Source organism: Electrophorus electricus, chromosome 2, assembly GCF_041902795.1.
Source record: "Electrophorus electricus isolate QZ-2024a chromosome 2, ASM4190279v1, whole genome shotgun sequence".
NCBI classification, from domain to species: Eukaryota; Metazoa; Chordata; class Actinopteri; order Gymnotiformes; family Gymnotidae; genus Electrophorus; species Electrophorus electricus.
In genome coordinates, this window is record NC_137498.1 from 2,436,145 (window position 1) to 2,459,308 (window position 23,164).

Consider the following 23,164-nt stretch of genomic DNA (forward strand, 5'->3'; position numbering starts at 1 on the left):
AAGGACTGGATTCATTTCTGTAAAAATCAGAAAGGTTGGGGCCTTGTAGGAATATATTTGATGCATTTTTATTTTACTATTTGTTGCATTTGGAAAGTTTAAAATGATCTCTTGCCAAGGTTTCAGAGCAACAGCAAACACAAAGGGTTCATTATAATTGTAAGGTTCTGCAAGTCAAAATATTAAGGCCATCATTGTTTGTCAGTTAACAGTGCAATAAAATGCAGCTTTATACACACAGCCATGGGAATGACAGCTAGTTATGACACTGCAGAAGTTACTGTCTGATTAAAAATATTAAACTAAAACAAAAATATTTTGTCTAAACACAGTCAAATAATTTAACTGATACTTCTGTCACTTAACATGGGTAATTACATTTTGAAACCTTATACTTATATAACTACTTATAACAAACTGTCTTTTACATGTCAGTGATGGTCCCGTTTGTGTCTGTAAATTTGGACTGACTTGTGGTGGTGTATTTTCTCACCAGACGACCACACAGGTAGCATATAACAGATGTCCAGCTCTGTCCCAGGAGATAAAGCACAACTGGCTCTAAAATTCAGATGCTACTTAAAGCCTGGGTTACCTGGCTCAGGTGTGTTTGATTAGGAATGGAACTGAACTACAGGGTAGTAGATCTCCAGGAGCAGAGCTGTACTGGCCTGACAGAGCCTGATCTTGATTTCATACACCCCCTCATCGCCATAAGACTGAATGGTTAGTGAATGTGTTTACATTTATATAATACAAACTCTTAAATGAATGCATTTAAGCACACTTAACTCTTCTGGGAGATTCTTCATGTGTGGATCACTCCCCTTACACTTTTTTACTAGTAAGACAGCCTCTCGTCATGTGACGGACAATTTCACCAGACCCCTCCTCAGAGCAACAGGTCTACTGTGCTGTCAATCAAAGCCTGCAACTCCTCCTCCAGCAGAGAGATGCCAGTCTCCTGTGGGTTGATGCAGAGAACTTGAAACTTGGGGTTGCAGGTTATAAAAAGACTATAATATTATAAAAATGTTTGGCACTACATCCCATCTCCAAACCCTCCCAAGCCTGATGTGTGTCAAATCATATACATAAATTGACGAAGCAAAGTATGGAAGTACACAATTTCAGACCCTGTTGTACAGTTTGTACAGGCCCTGTGTGTGAGACAGGTGTTTTTCAAGACGGACTACAAGACGACACTCAAACATCAATAACACAAGAAGAGAAAAAGCCCCTAGTGCCTAGAGACCAGGGTGGGCAGACTGTACCTGGGGGCTGTTGGCAGGCATGGTCAGGGCCAGCTGTGCCCAGCGTCTGGCCTCAGAATGATTTCCCAGCTCTTTATGGCACTGAAAACACACATTCAGCACAGTTAAAGCTGCACTCCAGTATTCTGACTTTTCATCCTCACTTGGAATAATGACTATGATTGGATATGTGCGTTTCAGATTATTCTGAAGGTTTTATCGATTATACCCTGTTGTTAAACTTCACAATGATCTTAGCAAGCAACTTAAATATCTTTTAAAAGGTTAATCTAAGCATAGATTTTTCAACAGTAACTATATGAAGTGATTTTTGCCAAATACATTACCTTGGCGATGTACAGCCTCACAGTCCTGGAGAAGCCTGGCTTGAGCTCTTCAGCCTTAACACATACAAAACACACAAACAGCACATTAAGTATTCACATCAAAGGAACCAGATACCTAGAGCCTTTATGCAACAGCAATACCAGGGGGCTGATCTAGGATCAATTTTGTAACTAAGATCACAATAAAACAATGGCAGCCTCATCTCACACTAGTAATCCAACACAAGGCAAATACCTGTCCAGCATAATAATAAAATGAAAATAATACATAATAAAGTACTAGATCTAAAAGTGAAAAACTAAGTGTGTAATCCAATTGTTATTGCAGCATTAAATTTCATTGGCCAGCTGTGTTGGCTCCTCCCCTCCCATGGAAAAAGGCCTATAGGGAAGCACCTTTAGGAAGTTCTCCAATGCTTCATTTAGAGAAGAGGTGGGAGGGGTCTCGTACAGGGCAGTAGCAGCCTTCTTCTCCACCCAGGTCAGACTGCTCACCTGGATGCAAGAGAGAGAGAGAGAGAGAGAGAGAGAGAGAGAAAGAACAGCGTGAGAAATGATCAAAATACACAGATGACTGAAATTTATCATTTATGCAAAACGTCTTCGTGACTTATTATTGGTACTTTTAAGACTCTAGGTAAGTGTGGGCCGCGTGCTGGTGCTCACCTCAAAGCACCAGCGGCCCAGCAGGTAGAAACAGAGCGGGTCGTCATTCTGGAGGACTAGGGCCCGGTCCAGGTGCTCCTGGAGCAAAATGCCAGGTAAGGTCACACATCACACCCTCCACCAACATAGACGCATAACTGGTGCTTGCAAACACCTCTCCCGGCATGGGTGTGGGTCTCAACGTACAAACACACACATCGGCCGTTCCGTATCCCGTTCTGGAGCGAGGCTCAGTATGCCGTAGAACCTGCCCCGAGCACGTGCTAACCAACATGCTGACGTTGACTTTTCCCGCCGTCATCCTGTCCCTGCTTTTTTGTTTGCTGAACATTTTAAGAAAATAAGAATTCTTGAGGAGTCTTTTAAATAACAATTTATCTTAATTTACCTAATCTGGTCTGGACTGTACAGTCCTGGACTGCACCACTGTCAGTTGTGCTCTGGTCCAAGGCGCTCACAATGACACGTGCATTCTGGAGAGGTGATGTCACTGCGGCGCACATTCTCACCTTTAAGATATGACTGCTCTTTAGTTTACCATGTATGCTCTCAGACTGAGACTGGCCAAGCAGAATGGCGAACCTGTCGCAGATAGACAGCGAGAGAGAGGGAACGTGTGTTATTAGTGCATACTTTACACATTAAAACAAATCCAATTCTTATGTTAGAGTAAAATCACTGTTAGGCTGCAACGGGGAAAAGATCATGTACTTTAGGCACAGACAGGTTCCTTTAATCTTACGATTTAACACTGTTCCTCTGATCACCGGGAGCAGCTAGCTAATCTCCAACTGCTCCTCTTAACGCTTCTGTGACCTTTTCATGCATGCGCACACACACACACACACACACACACACACACACACACACACACACACACACACACACACACACACACACACCCTGCTTCCTCTCCCTGTGCCTCCTCTGTACAAACCCCATAAATACTTTCCCTTTGCTATTAAATTAAGTAAGTAAACCTTCTGACTACAACTGACTCATCTCTTGATTTGGGGCTTGTAGAGAGAGCAGACAGGACGGAGATGGGTACGTTATACTGGGGCTGAACTGCCGGCGTAAACAAGAGGCTTTAGAACTTAACAAAAACCCAACATGTACATGTATTACAGCACACTTACCGACTGAAACAGTCTTTGTAGCTTGAAGCCCTGTGTGTGTGTACGTATGTGTGTATACACGTGTTTGTGTGTGTGTGTGTGTGTGTGTGTACCATTTATGACACTCAGCATTAAGTCCATTCCTGTGAAGTGCCGCCTCTGCCTCATCACGCCCTGCAAAGTCAAAGGTCAGATTTACCAGAACCAAAAGGCTTTACTGAAATGTTACAAAGTATTTTATTAATATCATATTACAATAAGAGATTACAGCTGCCTTGGGTAGTCTGGAGTCTCAGCAGTGTAACAAAGAACTACTTCAAGTGCTATTTGTTATAAATTAATTTGTAGGTGTGCATGCATGTAACATTACTGAAGTTATTAAACTACAGAAATAATCTCTGAATATATGTAGGTGATGTTTTAAATTATCTACATTTAAATGGTGTTCTGTAAAATTAGAAAACAGTGCTGAAATGTCTCTGTAAAGTGTGTAAGTCTGTAGAGTTTATGAAACACGTCTGAATAACGTGTATCTATTAAAACTATATAGTGTTGTTGCTTGAGTCTGTGTGTGTTTACCTTGGTCTGCATAAATCCGCCTCTCTCCCTTATCCTCCACAATGTCACACATATCATTGTAGGCTCGGGCTAGTCTCCAAAGAAACTCCACACTATCACCATACTAAACACACAAACACACACTTATCAAGCACCTGAACAAATGTGAAAGAACAACAACTAAAACAAATGTCTCAGGCAGGAACACAGTACCGTAGATGGATTATGCAACATTAGGTTTTATATGAAACAGTTCACCTTGTATTTATTTCATAAAATCACTTTTACAAGCATCCTACTTTTCAATCTACTTTATTTTAAAAAGACAATTTACATTTTAAATCTAGCTAGTTTAATACAGAATTACAGCTGTGTAAAAGCAACACATTTTTAAAACATGAATTATCCAAAATTCTCACATCAGATTAAAACATGTACAGAAGCTGAAATTGTGTTTATGGAAGCAGTTCAAAATCCTGCAGATTGCTTCTGTGCTGTGTGCTGCCTGTAGCTCTCCCTTTCTGGACCTGTGCTGTGCGCTGCCTGTAGCTCTCCCTCTCTGGACCTGTGCTGTGCGCTGCCTGTAGCTCTCCCTCTCTGGACCTGAGCTGTGCGCTGCCTGTAGCTCTCCCTCTCTGGACCTGAACTGTGCGCTGCCTGTAGCTCTTCCTCTCTGGACCTGAACTGTGCGCTGCCTGTAGCTCTCCCTCTCTGGACCTGAGCTGTGCGCTGCCTGTAGCTCTCCCTCTCTGGACCTGAACTGTGCGCTGCCTGTAGCTCTCCCTCTCTGGACCTGAACTGTGCGCTGCCTGTAGCTCTCCCTCTCTGGACCTGAACTGTGCGCTGCCTGTAGCTCTCCCTCTCTGGACCTGAACTGTGCGCTGCCTGTAGCTCTTCCTCTCTGGACCTGAACTGTGCGCTGCCTGTAGCTCTCCCTCTCTGGACCTGAACTGTGCGCTGCCTGTAGCTCTCCCTCTCTGGACCTGAACTGTGCGCTGCCTGTAGCTCTCCCTCTCTGGACCTGAACTGTGCGCTGCCTGTAGCTCTCCCTCTCTGGACCTGAACTGTGCGCTGCCTGTAGCTCTCCCTCTCTGGACCTGAACTGTGCGCTGCCTGTAGCTCTCCCTCTCTGGACCTGAACTGTGCGCTGCCTGTAGCTCTCCCTCTCTGGACCTGAACTGTGCGCTGCCTGGAGCTCTCCCTCTCTGGACCTGAACTGTGCGCTGCCTGTAGCGCTCCCTCTCTGGACCTGAACTGTGCGCTGCCTGTAGCGCTCCCTCTCTGGACCTGAACTGTGCGCTGCCTGTAGCTCTCCCTCTCTGGACCTGAACTGTGCGCTGCCTGTAGCTCTCCCTCTCTGGACCTGAACTGTGCGCTGCCTGTAGCTCTCCCTCTCTGGACCTGAACTGTGCGCTGCCTGTAGCTCTCCCTCTCTGGACCTGAACTGTGCGCTGCCTGTAGCTCTCCCTCTCTGGACCTGAACTGTGCGCTGCCTGTAGCTCTCCCTCTCTGGACCTGAACTGTGTTCTGTAGTTCTCTTTATACCTACCAGGGGCCTGTTCTCCCTCAGCAGACAGAACCCCTCGGCCTTCTTCGCAGAATCCCCACCGTGTAACAGGTCACTCTGCGTCAGCAGCAGGGCGAGCTCCGGACTCAGCACCTGCATCATGGATGCCGCCATCGCTCCTTCCTCATCTGCATCGTCTTCCTCAGGCTGCGAATCATCCTGTCTGAGTGTGAGCACTGTTGCATTGCTCTGCTCCTCTTCCTCATCTGTGTCTTGGCCATCATCTTCCTCTCTGTCACCCTCTCTATCCGTCTCCCGGTCTGTCTCCCGGTCAGTGTAATCCGATTCAGCGTTGGAGTACGCCGTCAAGTATCTGCAGGGTCAGAGAGCGGAACCGAAATGCACTCACCGCCATGAAAAAAGTGCTATTTTAAATCTCACGTGGTTGTATTCTTCAAACCTTTCAAACTTTCTGAGAAATAGATTTTTAAGTTCTTCATTTGAAAGAACACTGCTAGTTAAAGTGTTACACTGTCAAGATACAGTGTAATCATTGAGACTGTTACCCAATGCTGGCATAGTCCTAGGTGGTATGTATACCACCCCTTGCTGCTAGAGACCTACAGAATTACAATAGCAACACTCACTGTCAATGTCACCACAGAGGCTAACAGTGTTACATACTCTGCTTCACTGTCGCAATAGCGACTGGATGTTCCATTGCTGGCAGTGAAGTAGATAGAACTTGAGCTCATCGAGTCAGAGCGCTCCCTTGGCAGGATATGACGACGTCGGCGAGACCTCTGGCTCTCTTCCACTCCCTTCCTACCCGCAGAGAAAGAGACAGAGAGACGCAGGGGAAGAGTGAAAGGAGGAAAGTGACAGGTGTTTCAATAGTTTAATACATTTTAGTAATTAATGTACACTGCTCAAAAAACTAAGGGAACACTTAAATCAATCATCACAGCACAACACCAAGTCAATTAAACTTCAGGGGTGTCTATAACGGCCCGAGTGCTGCAGGGCGAGGAGCAGGATGCACAGACTCCATCGACGTAGACAGACATTTATTGACAAACGGAGAGGACAACAGCACACACATGTAACACAAGCAGTGAACACCGATACGAATACGCGCAACATTGACGAGCTGAACACGAACAAAAGGCAACACGAAGAATGACCGACAAAATTGCACACACCAGCGGGGCTTTAAATACATACAGACGAACACTAAACCATGTTCAGGTGTGTGCTAACAAGGAGGGTGTGTTTACAAATAAGACAGCAGTGACTTCCCACTGCACGCAGCGGGCCGAACCACGTGTCTAGTGGGAGAGGAGCAGTGCATGACGATATCAGTCTGTCCAGTTAGGAAACATAAGTGATTCTAAATCAGTTTCACCTGTTTTGGTGCACTGGTGCGGTAACAGGAAGACAAACCCCAAAATTGAATTGTTTTGCAGGTTGTGGACAGAGACAGTTACTCTCTCCTTATCCTTCCTGACTGATTCTTCTCTAGAGTACTGCAGTTTTGCATTTTGCTGGTGTCCTTGTGACTGCTGGTAGCATGAGGTGATATGTGATAGTCACAAGAAGGCTTGGTATGTCTCCCAGCACAGTCCCAAGAGCATGGAGGAGATACCTGGACATGAGCCATTTCAAAAGGACAACTGGACAGGGCCGTAGAAGGGCATCAAGCCAGCAGCAGGACCAGAATCTGCTCCTTTGTGTGAGGAGGAAGAAGAGGAGAACTGCTGGAGCCCTACAAAGTGACCTCCACTGGGCTACTGATGCTCATCTTTCCTGACCAAACTATCAGAAACCGTCTCCATGAGGATGGCTTGAGGACCCGACGTCCTCTAATGGGACCTGTGCAGCTCAACTGGCACTGTTGAGAATTGGCAGGTCTGTCTCTGGCGCCCCATTCTCTTCACACTGAACACGTGAAATACGAGAGTCTGAAGACATCGTAGTGAACGTTATGCTGCCTGCAACATCATCTGGCATGAATGGTTTGGAGGTGGGTCAGTGATGGTCTGGGGAGGCACATTCATAGAGCCACACAAACCTCCACAGGACAGACAACGGTACCCTGACTGCTGTTAGGTTCTGATGCTCTGATCCAGGTCTGGGAGGAGATCCCCCAATACAACATCCACCATTTCATCAGGAGCATGCACAGACATTGTTGGGAGTGCATGCAGATACGAGGGGCCATACACACTACTGAGTCACACTGAGTTGCTGTCATGAAGTTCATGTGAATCGGGTCAGTCTGTTGCATTTTTTTTACTTTGATTTAGGGTGTGGTTTTGAACCCAGCCCTCAGTGGGGTGAGGACTGTTTTCCACTGACTAACAAAACACACTTTATATCAATAAGGATTTTCAACTTGAATATTTCGTTCATTGAGATCAGATGTGATTTAAGTGTTCCCTTAATTTTTTTTTGAGCAGTATAATATAAAATGTTTCAATCTGTGAAAGTATTCCGACACACACACGTGCTCACGCACCTGACGTCCTCGATGATGGTGCTGGCGATACCTCTCAGGCCAGTGCGAAGCTCTGCGACTTCGTGACGGAGGCTGGCCACACTCATCATCACCTCATCCAGGGTGTCTGCCAACTCTGTGTGCTGCTCGGGGGTCAGGCCACGCAGTGCAGCTGCCAGGGTCCCGGAGTCTACAAACACACATGCCCTGCAGTGATGGTGGTGTTGTGATGGTGACAGGCTGAAGGCAGTTCTTACCTAGCCCTCACTACAGTGAAAACAATACAGTCTGAATGTGACAGATCGTTCAGACACTGCACATCATCCCCTAGTGAAACTCCACAGCTAGGATGGGCTCAGTACTGCTCTATGTGAGTCAAAGAATGGGCTCAGCTACGGCAGATCCAACATGCCTGTCTTCTGACTGGGACCGAAGGAAGCATGCTTCAGCGTGTCACACTGGCCTTTCACTGAGTTAGCACCAACAACAGTACAGCAATACACATTCAAATATAAGTACTACTGTAAAGTATTAATGAAAAGTAATGCTACTTTTTTATGACTGATAAAATAGTATTTCATAATCAACAATATTTCTGAACTATCAATCATAATAAATAATAAAGCCGTCTACTGCATGCAGTTGTATTTCAGAATAAAAGATCCTTAAATTGATGTCAATACGTTGCTTTGGTGAAAGGAGTTATAACTAATGATGTGGTTACTTCTCAATGCTGACACCACTAATGTACATGTATGCAGAATGGGGCTGATGAGAAGTCACATTGCTACATAATCCGTTTTTCGAAACAGGCTAACGAATGCTCGTGAATGTTGCGATTTTACCCTGATCCGAGTTCAGTTTTTGCGGTATCGAAAACCTGAACCTAACGGGTGCAAACGCATCGCAGCCTGATGTTCTTCATTTTCAGTTTTGCACTTAGCAAGAGCTTGAACACGTTCCCCGAAGCGAAAGTTGCAGGAGAAGCCACGCTGCTCGAGCAAATATGGGTGCACGCGGTACCACTCTTTACCTCGCGCCAAGGGCACGCGTCCGTCCAGAACCGCGCAGCTCGCGCCAAACGAGCCGGGGTTCAGCTCGAGCCGCCGGTTTCGTCTTCTTAGCACCTCTCTGATGATCAGAAACGCGACCAGCCCGGTGCTGACAGTGACCCCGACGCCGAGTCCGATCAGACCGCCTCTACCCAGTGAACTCATCGCTTCGGTTTCAAATGTCTGACTTTGAAAACAAGTAGAAAACTGGCCAACTGCTCATGATCTGGAATGACTGATCACTTTTCGGTCATCGACTTACTGTAGCTACTGTAGCGTCAAATTACGTTTGTATTCTTTCGGATGCTAACCTTGCGAGCTAGCTGGCTAACTAACTGGCGATGTCGCAGCGCTAGCAACGCTTTGATTAAACGTTTGCCAGCTAGGTTAGTGCTCTGTTTAACTCCGGAATAAAGCGAAGACGCGCAAATGTGTTCACGTCTGAAATGCGCTGAGGTTAGCTAGCTAACGCTAGTTATCCCCGGTAATCCGGTTATCTAGTTACCATAACAACTGACGTCGTTCGCTGTCGCGCTGGAACTGATAACTCACGCGGCGCGAACGTCTGAGGAGGCGCGCCTGTGGCGTGGAAACATCAACAAATCACAGCGCCACCTAGCGCACTGGAGGTTGAAGATATCGCGAACAATAACCAAGACGGTTCAGCAGACCTTTTTTACGTCCAAAAAGTATGGTTAGTGGAGGCGGATGGGGGGTTAAAGAAAATGCTTTTAAGTTTAATCGGGGTTCATAAAGATTTTCGGCTGAGGTGACCCAACTGACGTCAGCTATTTGTGTGGCGAGTTGGCCGCGCATGCGCAGTGTCTCGTAAGCCCTAGCGACACACTCCCGAGTCGGAGCGAGCCGAAACCGTGACCGTTGGTACCGTGTGGCGATGTGGAGTGTGTTCGAGCAGTCATTTAGAGCTTGACACTAGTAAGATAGTCAGAATGGAAATCGGGACGGAGATCAGCAAAAAAATACGGGTAATGTGCTTTAATAAGACCCCTAAAGTTCTCAGAACTTGCTAGCTAGCTATCTTAGCTATTGTAGCTAGCTGTGTTAGCACGCGGGCTAACTTAACTTCAGAGATAACCTATCACATTTAGCAAGTAGCTGTTATTCTGTGATTTAGTTGGAATTTACGTTTTAGTTTTTTAGTTTTTGCAATAAATACTATAGTGGTGTTGTTCAGTCATTCATTTTGCAACTTGCGGTGATAGGAAAGCTAGCGCTAACTAACTAGCTAGCTAGCGCGACGTCTTACCCTGCTTGCTAATAAGGGATCCAGACTAGTTAGCTTAGCTCTCTTATCTTTACCTACTTGCTTATTACAGCTTATAGTTTTCAGCAGTGGAACTACATTGCGGAAAATGGCATACCAGATGCCGGGTCGTGGATTTTTTTTTTTGTTTTTTTTGTGCGACACAAAGCATTTCCTGTGGAAATAACCTTGTTGTATGACCGCATATTTCTCACCTGTGACTGTACTGTCACTTTGTTTTTGTTTTAGGCTGCTATCAAAGGGAAACTGCAGGAACTGGGAGCCTACGTGGGTAAGTGTTTCAAGGTCTTAGCAACCATGCAGTTCCACTGCCTTCCCATCCTTTAGCCAACACATCTGAATGCGTTTCCTTAATAGCGCTTAACTATCAAGAACGTTGTTCACAGTTGGATTATCTTACTTTTTTAACCATATCTTACTTTTCCACAACCGGTGTTTTGGGTTTTTTTGTTTGTTCAGTTGGTGTTAATGAGAAACGTCAGTGACTGTTTTTCTCATGACTTGTGGCCTTCATCACACTGTAGAAGTATCTGAGCTTAAGTGTATGTTCTGCCAGATGAGGAGCTCCCGGACTACATCATGGTCATGGTCGCTAATAAGAAGAGTGCACACCAGATGGCAGACGACCTGTCCCTCTTTCTGGGCAACAACACCATCAAGTTCACAGTGTGGTATGAGAGCTATCAGGGCTCAGTCCCATCATGGCAGCAAATTCCTCCTGGTTTATGGCAGGTGGTGTCATTCACAATTCCGAATCCTCTCTTAAGATCCACTGCCAATCGGATGTAGCTACCACTCGGGTCAGACATGCTGTGCTTGTGTGTTTCATGTAATTCTAAATGGTGGAAATGTTTCTTTGTGGCACAGGTTACATGGAGTCTTGGAGAAGCTGAGGTCAGCTGCAGTCGGTATGTTGCACAGACACAGCCATTCTGAGCTGAATTGTTGGTGAAGCCAATTTCCAGATGCTATGGCACAGGGGTTCCCATCTGTTGACCACCCCTGGTAGACGAGCATGCAGAAATGTGTGCAGGCTGGAAAATTGAGCTCAGCCTGGTGCTTAATATGTAAATTCAGAGCACCCAAGATCCAGAATTACGCCAGACGTTTATTAATCTGTGTCTTTAATATAATTAAAGACATAATTTTGAGCATTTGATTTGGCTTTAGTGCATTTCATATACAAAGATTTCTAATTTCACACTTTTAATTTATCCTGCATTTAAATGTATTTATAGATGAACAGTTCAGTAGCTCAGAGCTGAAGTCAGATGATATGAGTTTAAACAGATGTGATCGACTGAATATTTAGATTTCACTGACTGTTGTTTTATTGTAGACAAAAGGTCAGATGTGTACGTACTTTGAATGTCTAAAAAACAACAGTTCATATTTTTGTTCTTGTTCCCTTTGTGATGCGGTTAGAGCCTACATCTCTTCGTCCTAAGACGCTGCACTCCGATACAAGCACATCAACCCGTGATGACCGAAGAGGGGAGGAGTCGCGAGCTCTTGCTGTGTCCAGCTCGCGAGCTGATAGGCTAGAGGGCCGTGTGTCTAGCTCTGCCCATGAACACCACAGCAGGTCTCTTATTACTGAATAAAATGTTCTGTGCACATTATGTTCAATAGAGATGAGAGCGAGAGAGCGCTGTTTTGGGTTTACATTGGGTTATGGAGCTAATCTTATAGTTAATTACATGTTGTTTATTTGGGTAACGTTTTAACTTTTGTCAATGAAGCAAAGATAAGAGTATGTTCCCCCCTCCAGGAGGGGTTCCTCTGATAGAGCTTCCTCCAGACTGACCTCTGCAGTGAAGCCCCTTCTCGAGCCTGCCTCCGCTGAGGTGGTCATCGACATCAAACCTGACCTGGACGATGATCTCATTACTGAAGACCCCATGGAACCGAGCATGACCCCTGGACAGCTACGCTCCTTATCAAGCCGCTCTGTGAACGAGAGGTCACGGCAGGCTGTCGGGTCATCTGCTCGGGGCTCTGGAAGAGCTCCAGACAACTACAGGTCATCGGACGTTCTAAGGGGTCAGGAAAGATCGAGCTCCTCCTATGGACATGGCTACAGGGAGGGGAACAGAAAGGTGAGGAATTCCTGTCACCTTCAGGGGAGTTGGACAATTCCTGTTAGAACTACCTCCCAGACACACAAGAAGGAACCAAGTTTTCCAACTTTTGATGGAATTGTTGGCTTACATGTTCAATTTTCTTGTTTTACTTGTCAATCACACAGTCAACGAGGCTAAAATTCTTCTATAGAGAAAACCTAGTGCTAGCGCTGTCATTTATATAGTGATGACCAGATTGATCCCTGGTGATAACAGAGCTGTTGCTGGCTGGGAGTCCAGCAGAGCATAATTATCCCTGCTCTCTCTGTGGGATGACCCCTCCCTCCCTCCCATGCATCAGCACAGAACTAACCAACATGATGCTCACCAATCCAGGAATGTTCTTGCAGGTGTTGTCGGAGCTGTCAGTTGCTGCTTGCCTCCATGTTTTAAACTGCCCTGTGATGCCGTGCTGGTGGGAGTGGGAAAAGATGTGGTTGGCTTGGTGTTGTGTGATGGCACAGTTTTTGTTCAGAGTGTGGACGCACTGATCTGTTAACAGTCTGTTGTTAAGGCTACAAGACTTCCCTTGGTGCTGAATCATCATCCTATAAATAAAACAGTGGCTGATATCATACTTAAACATTTCCGAATCCTCCAAGATGATGCAGAGACTACATCTCCTTTTAAAGATGCTCCACTAATCTCCTACAGACAAGACAAAAACATTGTAGACATTGTTGTTAAGAATGAGATAAATGACCAGTCAAATAATAACTATGGTACTGTAGCCTACAACTCTAGATGTGCTACATGTAAATTTATCAATACTAAAATAACTGGTACAAAAGGATCATTTTGTCATTTCCAGTGGCAAGACATTTTAATGTCTTGCCACAGCATTAATGACATCTGTATGCATTGCCAGTTGTTGCTACGGAAGCAATGAAATTAGACAACCTAAAGAAAAAGAAATGAAACTTTACAACTACATATGATGTAAACATCTACCTCTTCATATATATATATATATATATATATATATATATATATATATATATATATATAGATATAGATATAGATATATATAGATATAGATATAGATATATAGATAGATATATTCATATATATATATATAGATATAGATATAGATATATAGATATAGATGGATAGATATAGATGGATAGATATAGATGGATAGATATAGATATCTATAGATATCTATATATATAGATATAGATATCTATATATATAGATATAGATAAATATCTATATATATAGATATAGATAGATATCTAGATAGATATATATATATATGAGGGAGAGAGAGTGAGTGAGTAAGTACACACACACTGTTTCCTCCTTATTCAGAAGCACTTTGCTTGCACAGCTGATGAAGGACCTCTGTCTAAAATGGCCTGTTTCTCTGGAAGCGCTCTGTACGATAAAATTAGTTTCTGGTATCTGTTGGAGTCATCCTCCCAGTTTGGGGGTCACAGCCCCTAGTGCCCTGATTACCACGGGCACCACGGTTGCCTTCTCCTTCCACATCTTTTCCAGCTCTTCTCCCAGCCCTTGGTATTTCTCAAGCTTTTTGTTTTCCATTACCTGATTTTGCTATCACCTGGGATCACTACTATATCAGTTGTGTCCCACTGACTTCATAAATTCCAGCCCGTACTCTACACAGATACTATGCCAGGCACTTGGTTATTTCGTTCCATGTACACTGCCTGCTAGCATCTTGCATGCCACTGGTATGTGCTGGATTGTCTCAGGGGCATCTTTGCACAGCCTGCACCTGGGGTCCTGCGTGGTGTGGAAGATCTAAAAGTAAACAGCATAGGACAGTGTGATGAGAGACAGAGGTTTACATGATTATTTACAGAAAAGATATTACAAATATGTATATACATATATATATATAATGATGTATATTACAAATATCACTTTGTTTACATAACCTCTGGTGTTGTCAATGTAGGAGGAGTTGTCACGGAAACGAAAGGCTCCTGTGGCAAGCTCAGTGGTTAGGGTTCACAGGAGTCATGACAGAGGTCAGGAGAGTGATGACCTGGAGGACGATGAAGATGAAGAAGACTATGGCATTCCCAGCCGAGTGTCTCTCCCATCCAAACCAGAGCGCAAGTGTGTTTGGGAGGGTGGGGTTTTTTTCTCCCAGAACTGCTTTTCAAATGTTACACTAAATGCCAGTGATATGGTTTGCCACGGTAGAAATTGGACTTCACTCAGCAAAATGACCGTGTTCGTAGCTTGTAATTATGGACTGAGAGCAGAGAGTCCATCATGTTTATTAATCCTCAGAGGTTTCAGGATTGAAAGGAGCATCCAGTTCTGTTTAACTGCCACGAAACACCCAAATTACACCTGCCACTGGATTTGGGCAGTATCCTAAATATATACAGTACTATAAACACCTTAAATGCATACAGTATCATACAGCAAACACCAAGATGCACAGGACACATTTTTAGTTTAACCATTCAAACCCCTGAATTAAGATGACCACACTGCCTAGTTTGACTCTACTGTATCCCATAGAGGGGTCTGACACATGTCTATGTCCCAGAGAGATGATTGACTCTCTTGTATAGAGGTTTGACTCCACAAGCTCATGTCTGAAGGTTTGACTCCACAAGCTCATGTCTGCACTATAAACACTTCCTGACCCATTAGCCTAAATAAATGAGGCTCCAGTGAAGGTTCCTATGGTCTGCCCAGATCACTGTCCTTTATTCATAGAGCCACTTCACAAGACTGAGTTTCTGGAGTCGGTGGTTGTGTGATGCATCTTGAAATTATTATTTTGTCCCTGTAGACCCACTCTGTGTGTGTGTGTGTGTGTGTGTGTGTGTGTGTGTGTGTGTGTGTGTGTGTGTGTGTGTGTGTGTGTGTGTGTGTTTTGATGTGTTTGTGCTGTCTTGTTTCCTTGCAGACCCACTCTGCCTCCAGCCAAGCAGGCCAATAAGAACCTCATCCTGAAGGCCATCTCAGAGGCCCAGGCATCTATCAGCAAGACCACTGCTGCCTACGCAAGTGAGAGACATGCCCACGCGCACCATATACAGAGCCCCAAAGCCAAAGAGCACTGGAGTGATACACATCTTACATAGCCCATCACCTCTCTTTCTCACTCACTCTCTTACACTCTCACACACACACAGAGTTCAGATTGCACTATAAACATTTTGTATCTCATGTTAGGCAACATGGCTGTGCTGTCACATTCATGTTTTCCATATAGCTAATACTGAGCTGGAATATAAACAGCTGCTTTTGTGCCTTTATTTGTGGGATGTTTCCATGGCAACGCAGCAGTTCCCCAGCGACAGACCGTTCCCGTAGCACCACGGACTCGCTCAGCGAGCGATGAGATGAACAGAGCTGCGATCCGATTGGTCCAGGAGCACCTGCACGCTCTTCTTCCTGAAGAGACATCACACAGCCGTCACGATGGTCAACCTCCGCCTCTTGGTACACCAATAATCCACATCTCCACCTGTCTCTGCCTCTCAAAGGCATGGTACACTAATAATCCCACTCTCACTTTGTGTCTGTCTGTCCTCAGTAGCACAGCCGCGTTCTCTGGCCTCTCGGCTACAGCTGGAGCACCCGGAAGAGGAGAGCAGAGAGCAGAGGACTAATCTGGGTGAGAGAGTGAGCTCCACTGTGCTCTACTGAGATCAGTGTGCCATGGGTTTAGTAAGATGCTCTCGTCACACACACATCTGTGAGTTTTAGACAAGAAGTCACTTAACTGCACCTTCCACCTCGGGCTTGGTGAGTGAACTTCTGTGCTGGACAGGATGCAGTGCTGCTGCAACTCTGCAGCGGCCCAGAGTTTCCTTGGGCCTGACTGGCCAAGGGAGGGAGGGTGTGCATAGGGTTGGGGCTTGAGGTGGGGCCTTAGAATGGAGGGGCCAAGCATCAGGGCGGAAGGCAGATAGGTGGTGCCCAAAAAACCTTTCTTGATCTGTTCCTTTAGCTCTCACTCCAGAAGGATTTTGGTAGCTGACTGGGTGTAACAAAAAAATGAAATGAAAACATTAAAAAATTGTCTCTAGAAAGGAGGAAGTATCATTTGGTTTGTCGTTGCTCTGCAGAGGTGCAGATGTTTGAGGCGCCAGGAATGAAGTCCCTGGACACACGCTCCTTCATCATGAGGAAGCCGGAGCTTGAGCAGACTTCACCAATCAGGAACAGAACAGAGCTTGTCACTCAGGAGGAAGCCCTACCCTCTGTTCCACGCATGGTGCAGGCCAGGTGTGTTTATCAATCAAAAAATACAAAAAAGAAATGTGTTCTGCACCATAGAAACTCACTGGGTCGCTGCTGTGAAGCTTTAGCTTTTATTTATAAATCAACAAATGTGTTTTTCATGTGCTGTCACACTCCTCACACTTTCTAATTTTTTTTTGTCTCTCTCTCTCTCTCAGAGAGAAAACAGAGGTGACTGGCAGCGCCAGTCCTAAGTTCATTGTGACCCTGGATGGTGTTCCGAGTCCTTTGGCCAGTCTAACTGACCAGGAAATGACTGACCCCGATGACACTTCCCCTAACAACACAACCTCTGACCTTTCCACTGAGCACAAACCCAAACCAGTGCACCTCAGTTTGAACTCTGCCCTCTCGCACGACGGTAAGAGCAGCCATAAACCTGATCCGTAACTCCCCAGCATTTATAATGCACAGTAAACCAGGAAAGAGCAAACTTAAATTGGTCACAATGTCCCAAGATCTGCTAAAGTGTCCCACTGTGTAAAATGCTGATTGGTGTCTTGGGTAATGATGGAGCAGTGACGTGACTGCAGGAGCTGCTGTACTGAGCTGGATGTGGAGTCTGGCCAAATAATATCCACGTATTAGTCTCTGCTCTACTCCTACTTGGCTCTGCCATCTCTCCTCTCTCCCTCTCTTCATGTCTTCTTCTCTCCCTCCAAAGATGGGGGGATGGAGGAACAGGACGAGATGGATATGGAGGTAGAGGCGGTTCAGGCAAAGCGGCAGAAAATTCTAGAACGCTGCAAATTTTGGCCAGCATGCAAGAGTGGAGACGAGTGTCCATACCATCACCCCAAAGCCCAGTGCAAGTAAGAACACACCTCACACAACCACCCACCCTATCACCCCATAGCCCAGTAAAAATAACACACACACACACACATCACCCTACAGCCCAGTACAAGTAAAAACACACACCCTAATACCCCACAGTCCAGTGCAACTTGGGAGACACACACTCACCCCTCCTATGCCATACCTGTACATTTTTCAGGTTTAGCAGAAAATAAATGTATTTCTGATTGGTGCATGATGTGTGTCCATCTCTGCTCATCTCATGTAGGACGTTCCCCAGCTGTGTGTTTGGAGACAAGTGCCTGTTCATCCATCCAAACTGCAAATATGACGCCAAGTGCTCGAAGCCAGACTGCCCCTACACACACGTCAGCCGCCGCACGCTCCGCCAGCCAGCGAGACCAGGTGCGTATGCATCTGCGTTCTTTTAGACAGACAACTCCAAGGTCGTGTGTGAAATTTAAAATTTTCATTTGTCTCCCTGCAGTACCGGCGGTGCCCAGCAGTGTGTGCCGTTTCTTCCCCGACTGTAAGAAGGTGGACTGCACATTCTACCATCCTAAGGTTGGCTTCACTGTCTAGGACTGTGGGCTTTAACCACACGTTCAAGAGTTTAGGGTACTTACTGATGTTTGTTGGGTCTGATGTTCTATAGGCCAAATAATTTGACCAGGAGGAACTGACAGTGCAAGACAGTTGCTTAAAGTGTTGCTAATAAGTGATTTGATTGTTTGGTTGTAGCCGTGTCGGTTTGCTGCACACTGTAAACGTGCAGGATGCACCTTCTACCATCCAGCATCATCTGTCCCCCCTAGACATGCCCTGAAGTGGACAAAAACACAGAAGAGGTAACACTCCAAACCAATGTGGATCTCTGAGTTGGGCCCACTAGTTATATCCCATCACAAGTACCACAGTGTGTATATAAAATATATATACACACACATATATACATACACACACCCAGTTAAGACATGTTCATTCACATCCTTGTTCTCTAACACATCATTTACCTTTCTTTTGCTTCTGTGCAGTTGAACATCAGGGTTGGGGGACCCCATCCATCAGTTTTCTCTTTTAACGTGAGATGGAACACAGTCGCAGTCAAGCCTCAGGATCTTGTTTGGGTTTTTTCCCCTCCTGGTTTCAAGTTGTTTTGTTTTTTTTGAATCAGTGGTTTTTTTTTAAGAAACGGGCCTGCCCTTTTGTAACATATTGACTTCTTTACAGAATGACCTTTGTGCATTAAAAAAAAGATTCCATGTATCTCTGCCTACTGTTGCCTTTCTCTGTTAGGTCCCTGGGTCCTATTGTCCCACCGCCAGGGTGAAGACACCAATCACTGCTCTAATTCAGCATTTCACACAAGAGTTGTATGGTATAATGTGGGAGAAGAGAACCTGTCCAGAGGCCATGAGCACAGACTTGTTGAACAGCACCCATTAACCCTCCCAATCACAGGTGTCCAACCCTGCTCTCAGATAACTACTTCCCTACCAGGGTTGGTTCTAGATCACCTGGCTGTACTATTCAAGCAATACTGAAGGTTGTGATTCCCTGCTCAGGTATGTTAGATTAGGGATTGACATGGCATGGGATCTTCATGTGTGGACACCTACTCCAGCCAGATTCGGTGGAGATAACTGGTTCCATAGAGTGTATAACCATTTTGGTGAAAAGCTCAGCTCCAACCTGAAAATGTTTATAGCTCTGCACTGAGCAGAAATCGCCATAACACTGAAAAAACATTTTGGCTTTGGGAGAAATACCATGTTTAGAAAACGGGTTCAATGAACAGTCAGCCTGCGTAAGGAAATAGATTCAAAGCATTTAAAACAACATGAGAGACACGGTGAGGTGGATATTCTCCAGATTTATTCACAGCTCATGGTCTTCGGGGTGGTAAAGTTCACTCATAAGTCGGTAGATGTAGGATGGTGCATTTCCACCGATGTTGGAAATAAAGAGTGTGATGAGCTCTGGAGGAACGTAGTCAAACACTGGACAGTGAGCGTTAACCTTTGACAGGATCTCGCCTGGATGCAGAGAAGCTCAAAGATCAGGGAATATATAGTTCACAATCCTGCCACTGCATAACATCTATGAATGACATTTATAAATTATATAACTACATAAGTTTCATATGAGCCAATTTGTATACTAATTTAGTTATTACCAATTTTAATTAGTTCACCTACTGCTCATTTGGTTAACACCAAATTATATTAACTTACACATTGCCCTTTGGTTACTTGCAGAGTATATCACCAACTCTACTGAAATTTACACAGCTACACCAACTATTAGCCTTATTGATAAACGTTTTGACACCTGAACATTTACTACCTTCAGTAAAGGGAAGAACTTCATGTGGTGAGACAAACTTATGGAATGTGTCCTCTTCATTAGGAAACTGAGAAAGACAAAATCAAACAGAACGTCTATGGCTGCACTTCAATGGAATGCATCCATTCTATTCAGTCTGATTCTATGGTTGCAGTTGCCCTGTAATGTTGCATGCTAAAGCTGGATAAGACCACAGTTTCTTCCCAAAGCCACACTGGGTCACACAAAGTGCCCAGACACCTTCCGACCTTTGGTACTGCTCAAGTGATCGAAGGAGGTGGGTACCTGGGGCGAGAGCTTAAACATGGGCGCGCACACGATGAGCGGCGTGGAGTGGTGCTTGGCGGCGAGTGCTAGTGTATGCGTGCCGTTGACTGCACGCAGCCCACCATTGGCCAAGACAGTCTGTGTGCCGATGATAACCTGCAGGCAGGAAGGCGCCACGAAAACTTCAAAACAAGCCCTCACAAAGCATAGTGCATTTCCTTTTCAACCTAACAGCATGCTCACATATGTTTACATTTAAGATCAGACTCTTGCAGCCTGCTAAGCACTGCTGACTTGCTAAAGCCTTCAGTTTTTTTTTTTAAGGATTATACCAATGTAAATTAGCTTTCCAGTTGAGTCTGACTACAAATGCTCATCTGGTCTGAGGTTTTTTTTCTTCCACATATGAAAAAAAAAAGATTCTCAATTTAATATCTATTTAATTACATGAAAGTGTACATCAACCAATATACCCTTCAGTAAGATGATAACACTGAGGTTCCCAATCTTCCCATGCCCACCTTATTAACCCTTGACATCACAGCGAAAATGGCAGCGTCTGGGATCACAGTGGTCTCGATGCCATCTCTGGAGAGACTGGCGGCCATCTCGTGACCCTGTGGAGGACAGGCAGGACGTGGGAGGCTAATCACACCATTACTGTAACCCGGAGGCTGGTATGGAACAACAGCAGGGGTGCTACCTGACAGAAGGGGGCGCACTCCGCTACGATGACGTGGAATTTGCGTTTGCGCGCGGCATCCTTCAGGAAGGCCTCCACGGTGCGGGAGCGTCCTATGCTCATGATGACCTCGTTGGAGTGGATGTGCTCCAGAGCCTGCATGGCTATGTTGTCTGTGGTGCCCTCTGGTGGTGAAACCGAATGCATGTTAATCCTTTACACACAACATTATGTTCAAAATCGCCGACCACATACAACTTGTGTACTGACTTGGCCCCAAATCAGTATGCGACCAAAATGAATTTTTCTAGTATGCAAAATGTACCCCAAAGATGTACTGCTTCTGCCAACTATTCCAGCACGCGACCAGAGCTATCTTCATGGTGTACTGCATCCGTGTCAAGTAACGGTGGTGGAAAATCTTTCCCAAGTGGGCGCAACTTTCATACCTTCATGTGACCTCGTAGTATGGTTTGCATTTGTTGCATACTGGATACTGTATCCAGTATATACTGAGTGCAGTATGCAGTGTAGTATGTAGTTGGCTATTTCAAACATAGACTTATTTTTTGACTTTGCACCTATTGCACATGCCTCCTGTGATGCAGGGGTTCTGCACTCCAGGCTGGGTCACTCTGCTCTGCACAGTTTTAGGTTCCCTGCTCTGGCACACCATCTGGACTAGATGGTCCAGAGCAGAGGACACTATAAACACTGAGGGGCCCCAGAAACTGAGCTTGAACCCCCTACTCTAATGAACCCCGTCAGCCTGGACCCAGAGCCCAGTCTATAGGGTGTAGGCCTAAAGCAAGCTCCAGGTCTTGGCTGTCCATACCCAGCTCCGTGAGAACCTCGTTGATGGCCTCTATAACGTTGGCTTTGAGAGGAGGGAAGTACTGTCTGAAGTTCTCCTCGCTGGAGTCCCCGGATGTGAGCAGCTTGTGGAGCGACTCCTGCTGTGCTGCTTCCTCGCTGCTCCCCCGTGACCTGCAGGAGCACGACAGGTCTGTGCACTGAGCAGGCCTCCCACTGCGTTTGGGCTTTAAGATCTTGGTATTAAGGCAATTACTGTTTACTCACACTTTAAAATATTTATCTTATAACTATGATTCCTATTTAGAAGCAAAAAAAAAAAAGTCAGGAGGGTTGTGGCTCTGACTCACCTTGCATATTCCTCTCGTATGATTTTCAGCACCCGGCGGACCATGTTACCCACCGTGGTCTCGGAGGGCTGAGCTGCAGTCATTCGCCTGCCTTCTTTTCGTATGATATCCATCAGATCACCTGCACACCATCAAAAAAGGAAGTCCAGGCGTCATACGGTAGAACTTTAGTTATAAGGTGGCAACACGCCTGTCACCATTCTCTCGCAACTGTTCTCCGATACTTTGCAACAGCACATTTTCAGCCGCGCAAGAAAACAGTTGAACGAGCTAGTTGTGTTGTAGTTTAACAAAAGCGTAAGGCAACACCGCTGACACCTAGAAAGCTAAAGCTCCGCGACCGACCTGCGCTGCTCCATCGCGCCTGCGCGGTTATCCGCCGCAGCAGGGCTGTTGTTTCCCGAGCTATTTCGCCCGAACCATGGATGGATCCAGACCCGTTGTCACCTCGCTTCAGCTCCGATAAGAACGCCTCGATACGTTCAGAGAGGTCCGTCTCTTTGTCGGCTCCAGGCATTTTAGTACTGGTTCAGTTATTCAAGCTTCTGCAGCTGACAGCTTGATCGTGGGTAAATGGCTTACTACCCCGGAAGTACTATGTTGTTAGTGGGAATTCTTCCGGATTAACGGTGTACGTCATGGTTTTCGTAAGCAGGTCTGTAGGAACGTTTCTTGATGCAACGACAATTACAAGCTGTCTTTAGCGCTTTGAGTGTCTGTTATTACGTTAGTTGCAAAAGAGCGGGGAGAGGAGTGTGACGAGGATGTTTGTATTACATTTCAAGAACCAAACAGGTAAAACAGGGCAAACAAACAGGTAAAGGAGGGGGGTGGACAACAGAACAAGCAAATACTTCTCTAATTGCTTTGGGATGGGTGTATGTTAAAGGTAGTCAGCCTTTTAAGATCGGACATTCTTTACAACCAATCCTTTGTGCTACAAAACAACAAAAATAATACAGCCCTTCCAAATTCAATAAGACTAAATTGTGCAGTCACTCCAAGTTAGAAAAATTGGAAGACATACTTTCAGTTTTCTTTTACAGAATATTGTGTTATTTTGGTATTTGAAAGATGAAACAATTAAAGATAAGCACCTAGTCCACAAACCATCAGGTCCTCAAAGTTTTACTGTGCATTTGCAGTGGGGCTGGATCATTTACATTTATGGCATTTAGCTGATGCTTTTATCCAAAGCAACTTACAATTATGACTGAATACAACTTGAGCAATTGCAGGTTAAAGGTCTTGCTCAAGGGCCCA

The 23,164-nt window shown here is 45.3% G+C and overlaps 3 protein-coding genes across 5 annotated transcripts; 1 reads left to right on the forward strand and 2 right to left on the reverse strand.

Moving 5' to 3' along the window:
• Positions 1-52: 52 nt before the first annotated feature.
• On the reverse strand, positions 53-9,558 carry rmdn3 (regulator of microtubule dynamics 3). Its single transcript, XM_027030131.3, has 12 exons — positions 8,980-9,558; positions 7,968-8,136; positions 6,134-6,274; positions 5,492-5,822; positions 3,964-4,066; positions 3,498-3,558; positions 2,776-2,848; positions 2,267-2,344; positions 1,997-2,095; positions 1,601-1,654; positions 1,275-1,355; positions 53-964 (listed from the first exon to the last, which is right to left on the reverse strand). The coding sequence occupies exons 1-12, from the start codon at positions 9,161-9,163 to the stop codon at positions 893-895; spliced, it is 1,446 nt and encodes a 481-aa protein (XP_026885932.2). The 5' UTR covers positions 9,164-9,558; the 3' UTR covers positions 53-892.
• Positions 9,559-9,808: 250 nt separating this feature from the next.
• zc3h14 (zinc finger CCCH-type containing 14) lies at positions 9,809-18,709 on the forward strand. Of its 3 annotated transcripts, none has more exons than XM_027030126.3 (17): positions 9,809-9,984; positions 10,512-10,554; positions 10,840-10,954; positions 11,151-11,191; positions 11,709-11,868; positions 12,055-12,382; positions 14,331-14,494; positions 15,303-15,403; positions 15,686-15,841; positions 15,936-16,016; positions 16,471-16,630; positions 16,804-17,006; positions 17,310-17,457; positions 17,712-17,848; positions 17,931-18,007; positions 18,185-18,291; positions 18,478-18,709. In XM_027030126.3, exons 1-17 carry the CDS (start codon positions 9,949-9,951, stop codon positions 18,479-18,481), a joined length of 2,061 nt encoding a protein of 686 aa, XP_026885927.2. In that variant the 5' UTR covers positions 9,809-9,948; the 3' UTR covers positions 18,482-18,709. The 3 variants fall into 3 exon arrangements, with proteins under 3 accessions (XP_026885927.2, XP_026885925.2, XP_026885926.2); XM_027030124.3 differs by having other exon boundaries at positions 9,810-9,984; positions 15,683-15,841; XM_027030125.3 differs by having other exon boundaries at positions 9,810-9,984; positions 15,683-15,841; positions 15,939-16,016.
• A 587-nt stretch (positions 18,710-19,296) lies between these two features.
• On the reverse strand, positions 19,297-22,510 carry eif2b2 (eukaryotic translation initiation factor 2B, subunit 2 beta). The gene is made up of 8 exons (XM_027030119.3): positions 22,247-22,510; positions 21,902-22,022; positions 21,574-21,725; positions 20,760-20,923; positions 20,578-20,673; positions 20,075-20,212; positions 19,790-19,856; positions 19,297-19,479 (listed from the first exon to the last, which is right to left on the reverse strand). Exons 1-8 carry the CDS (start codon positions 22,416-22,418, stop codon positions 19,322-19,324), a joined length of 1,068 nt encoding a protein of 355 aa, XP_026885920.1. The 5' UTR covers positions 22,419-22,510; the 3' UTR covers positions 19,297-19,321.
• Positions 22,511-23,164: the final 654 nt, after the last annotated feature.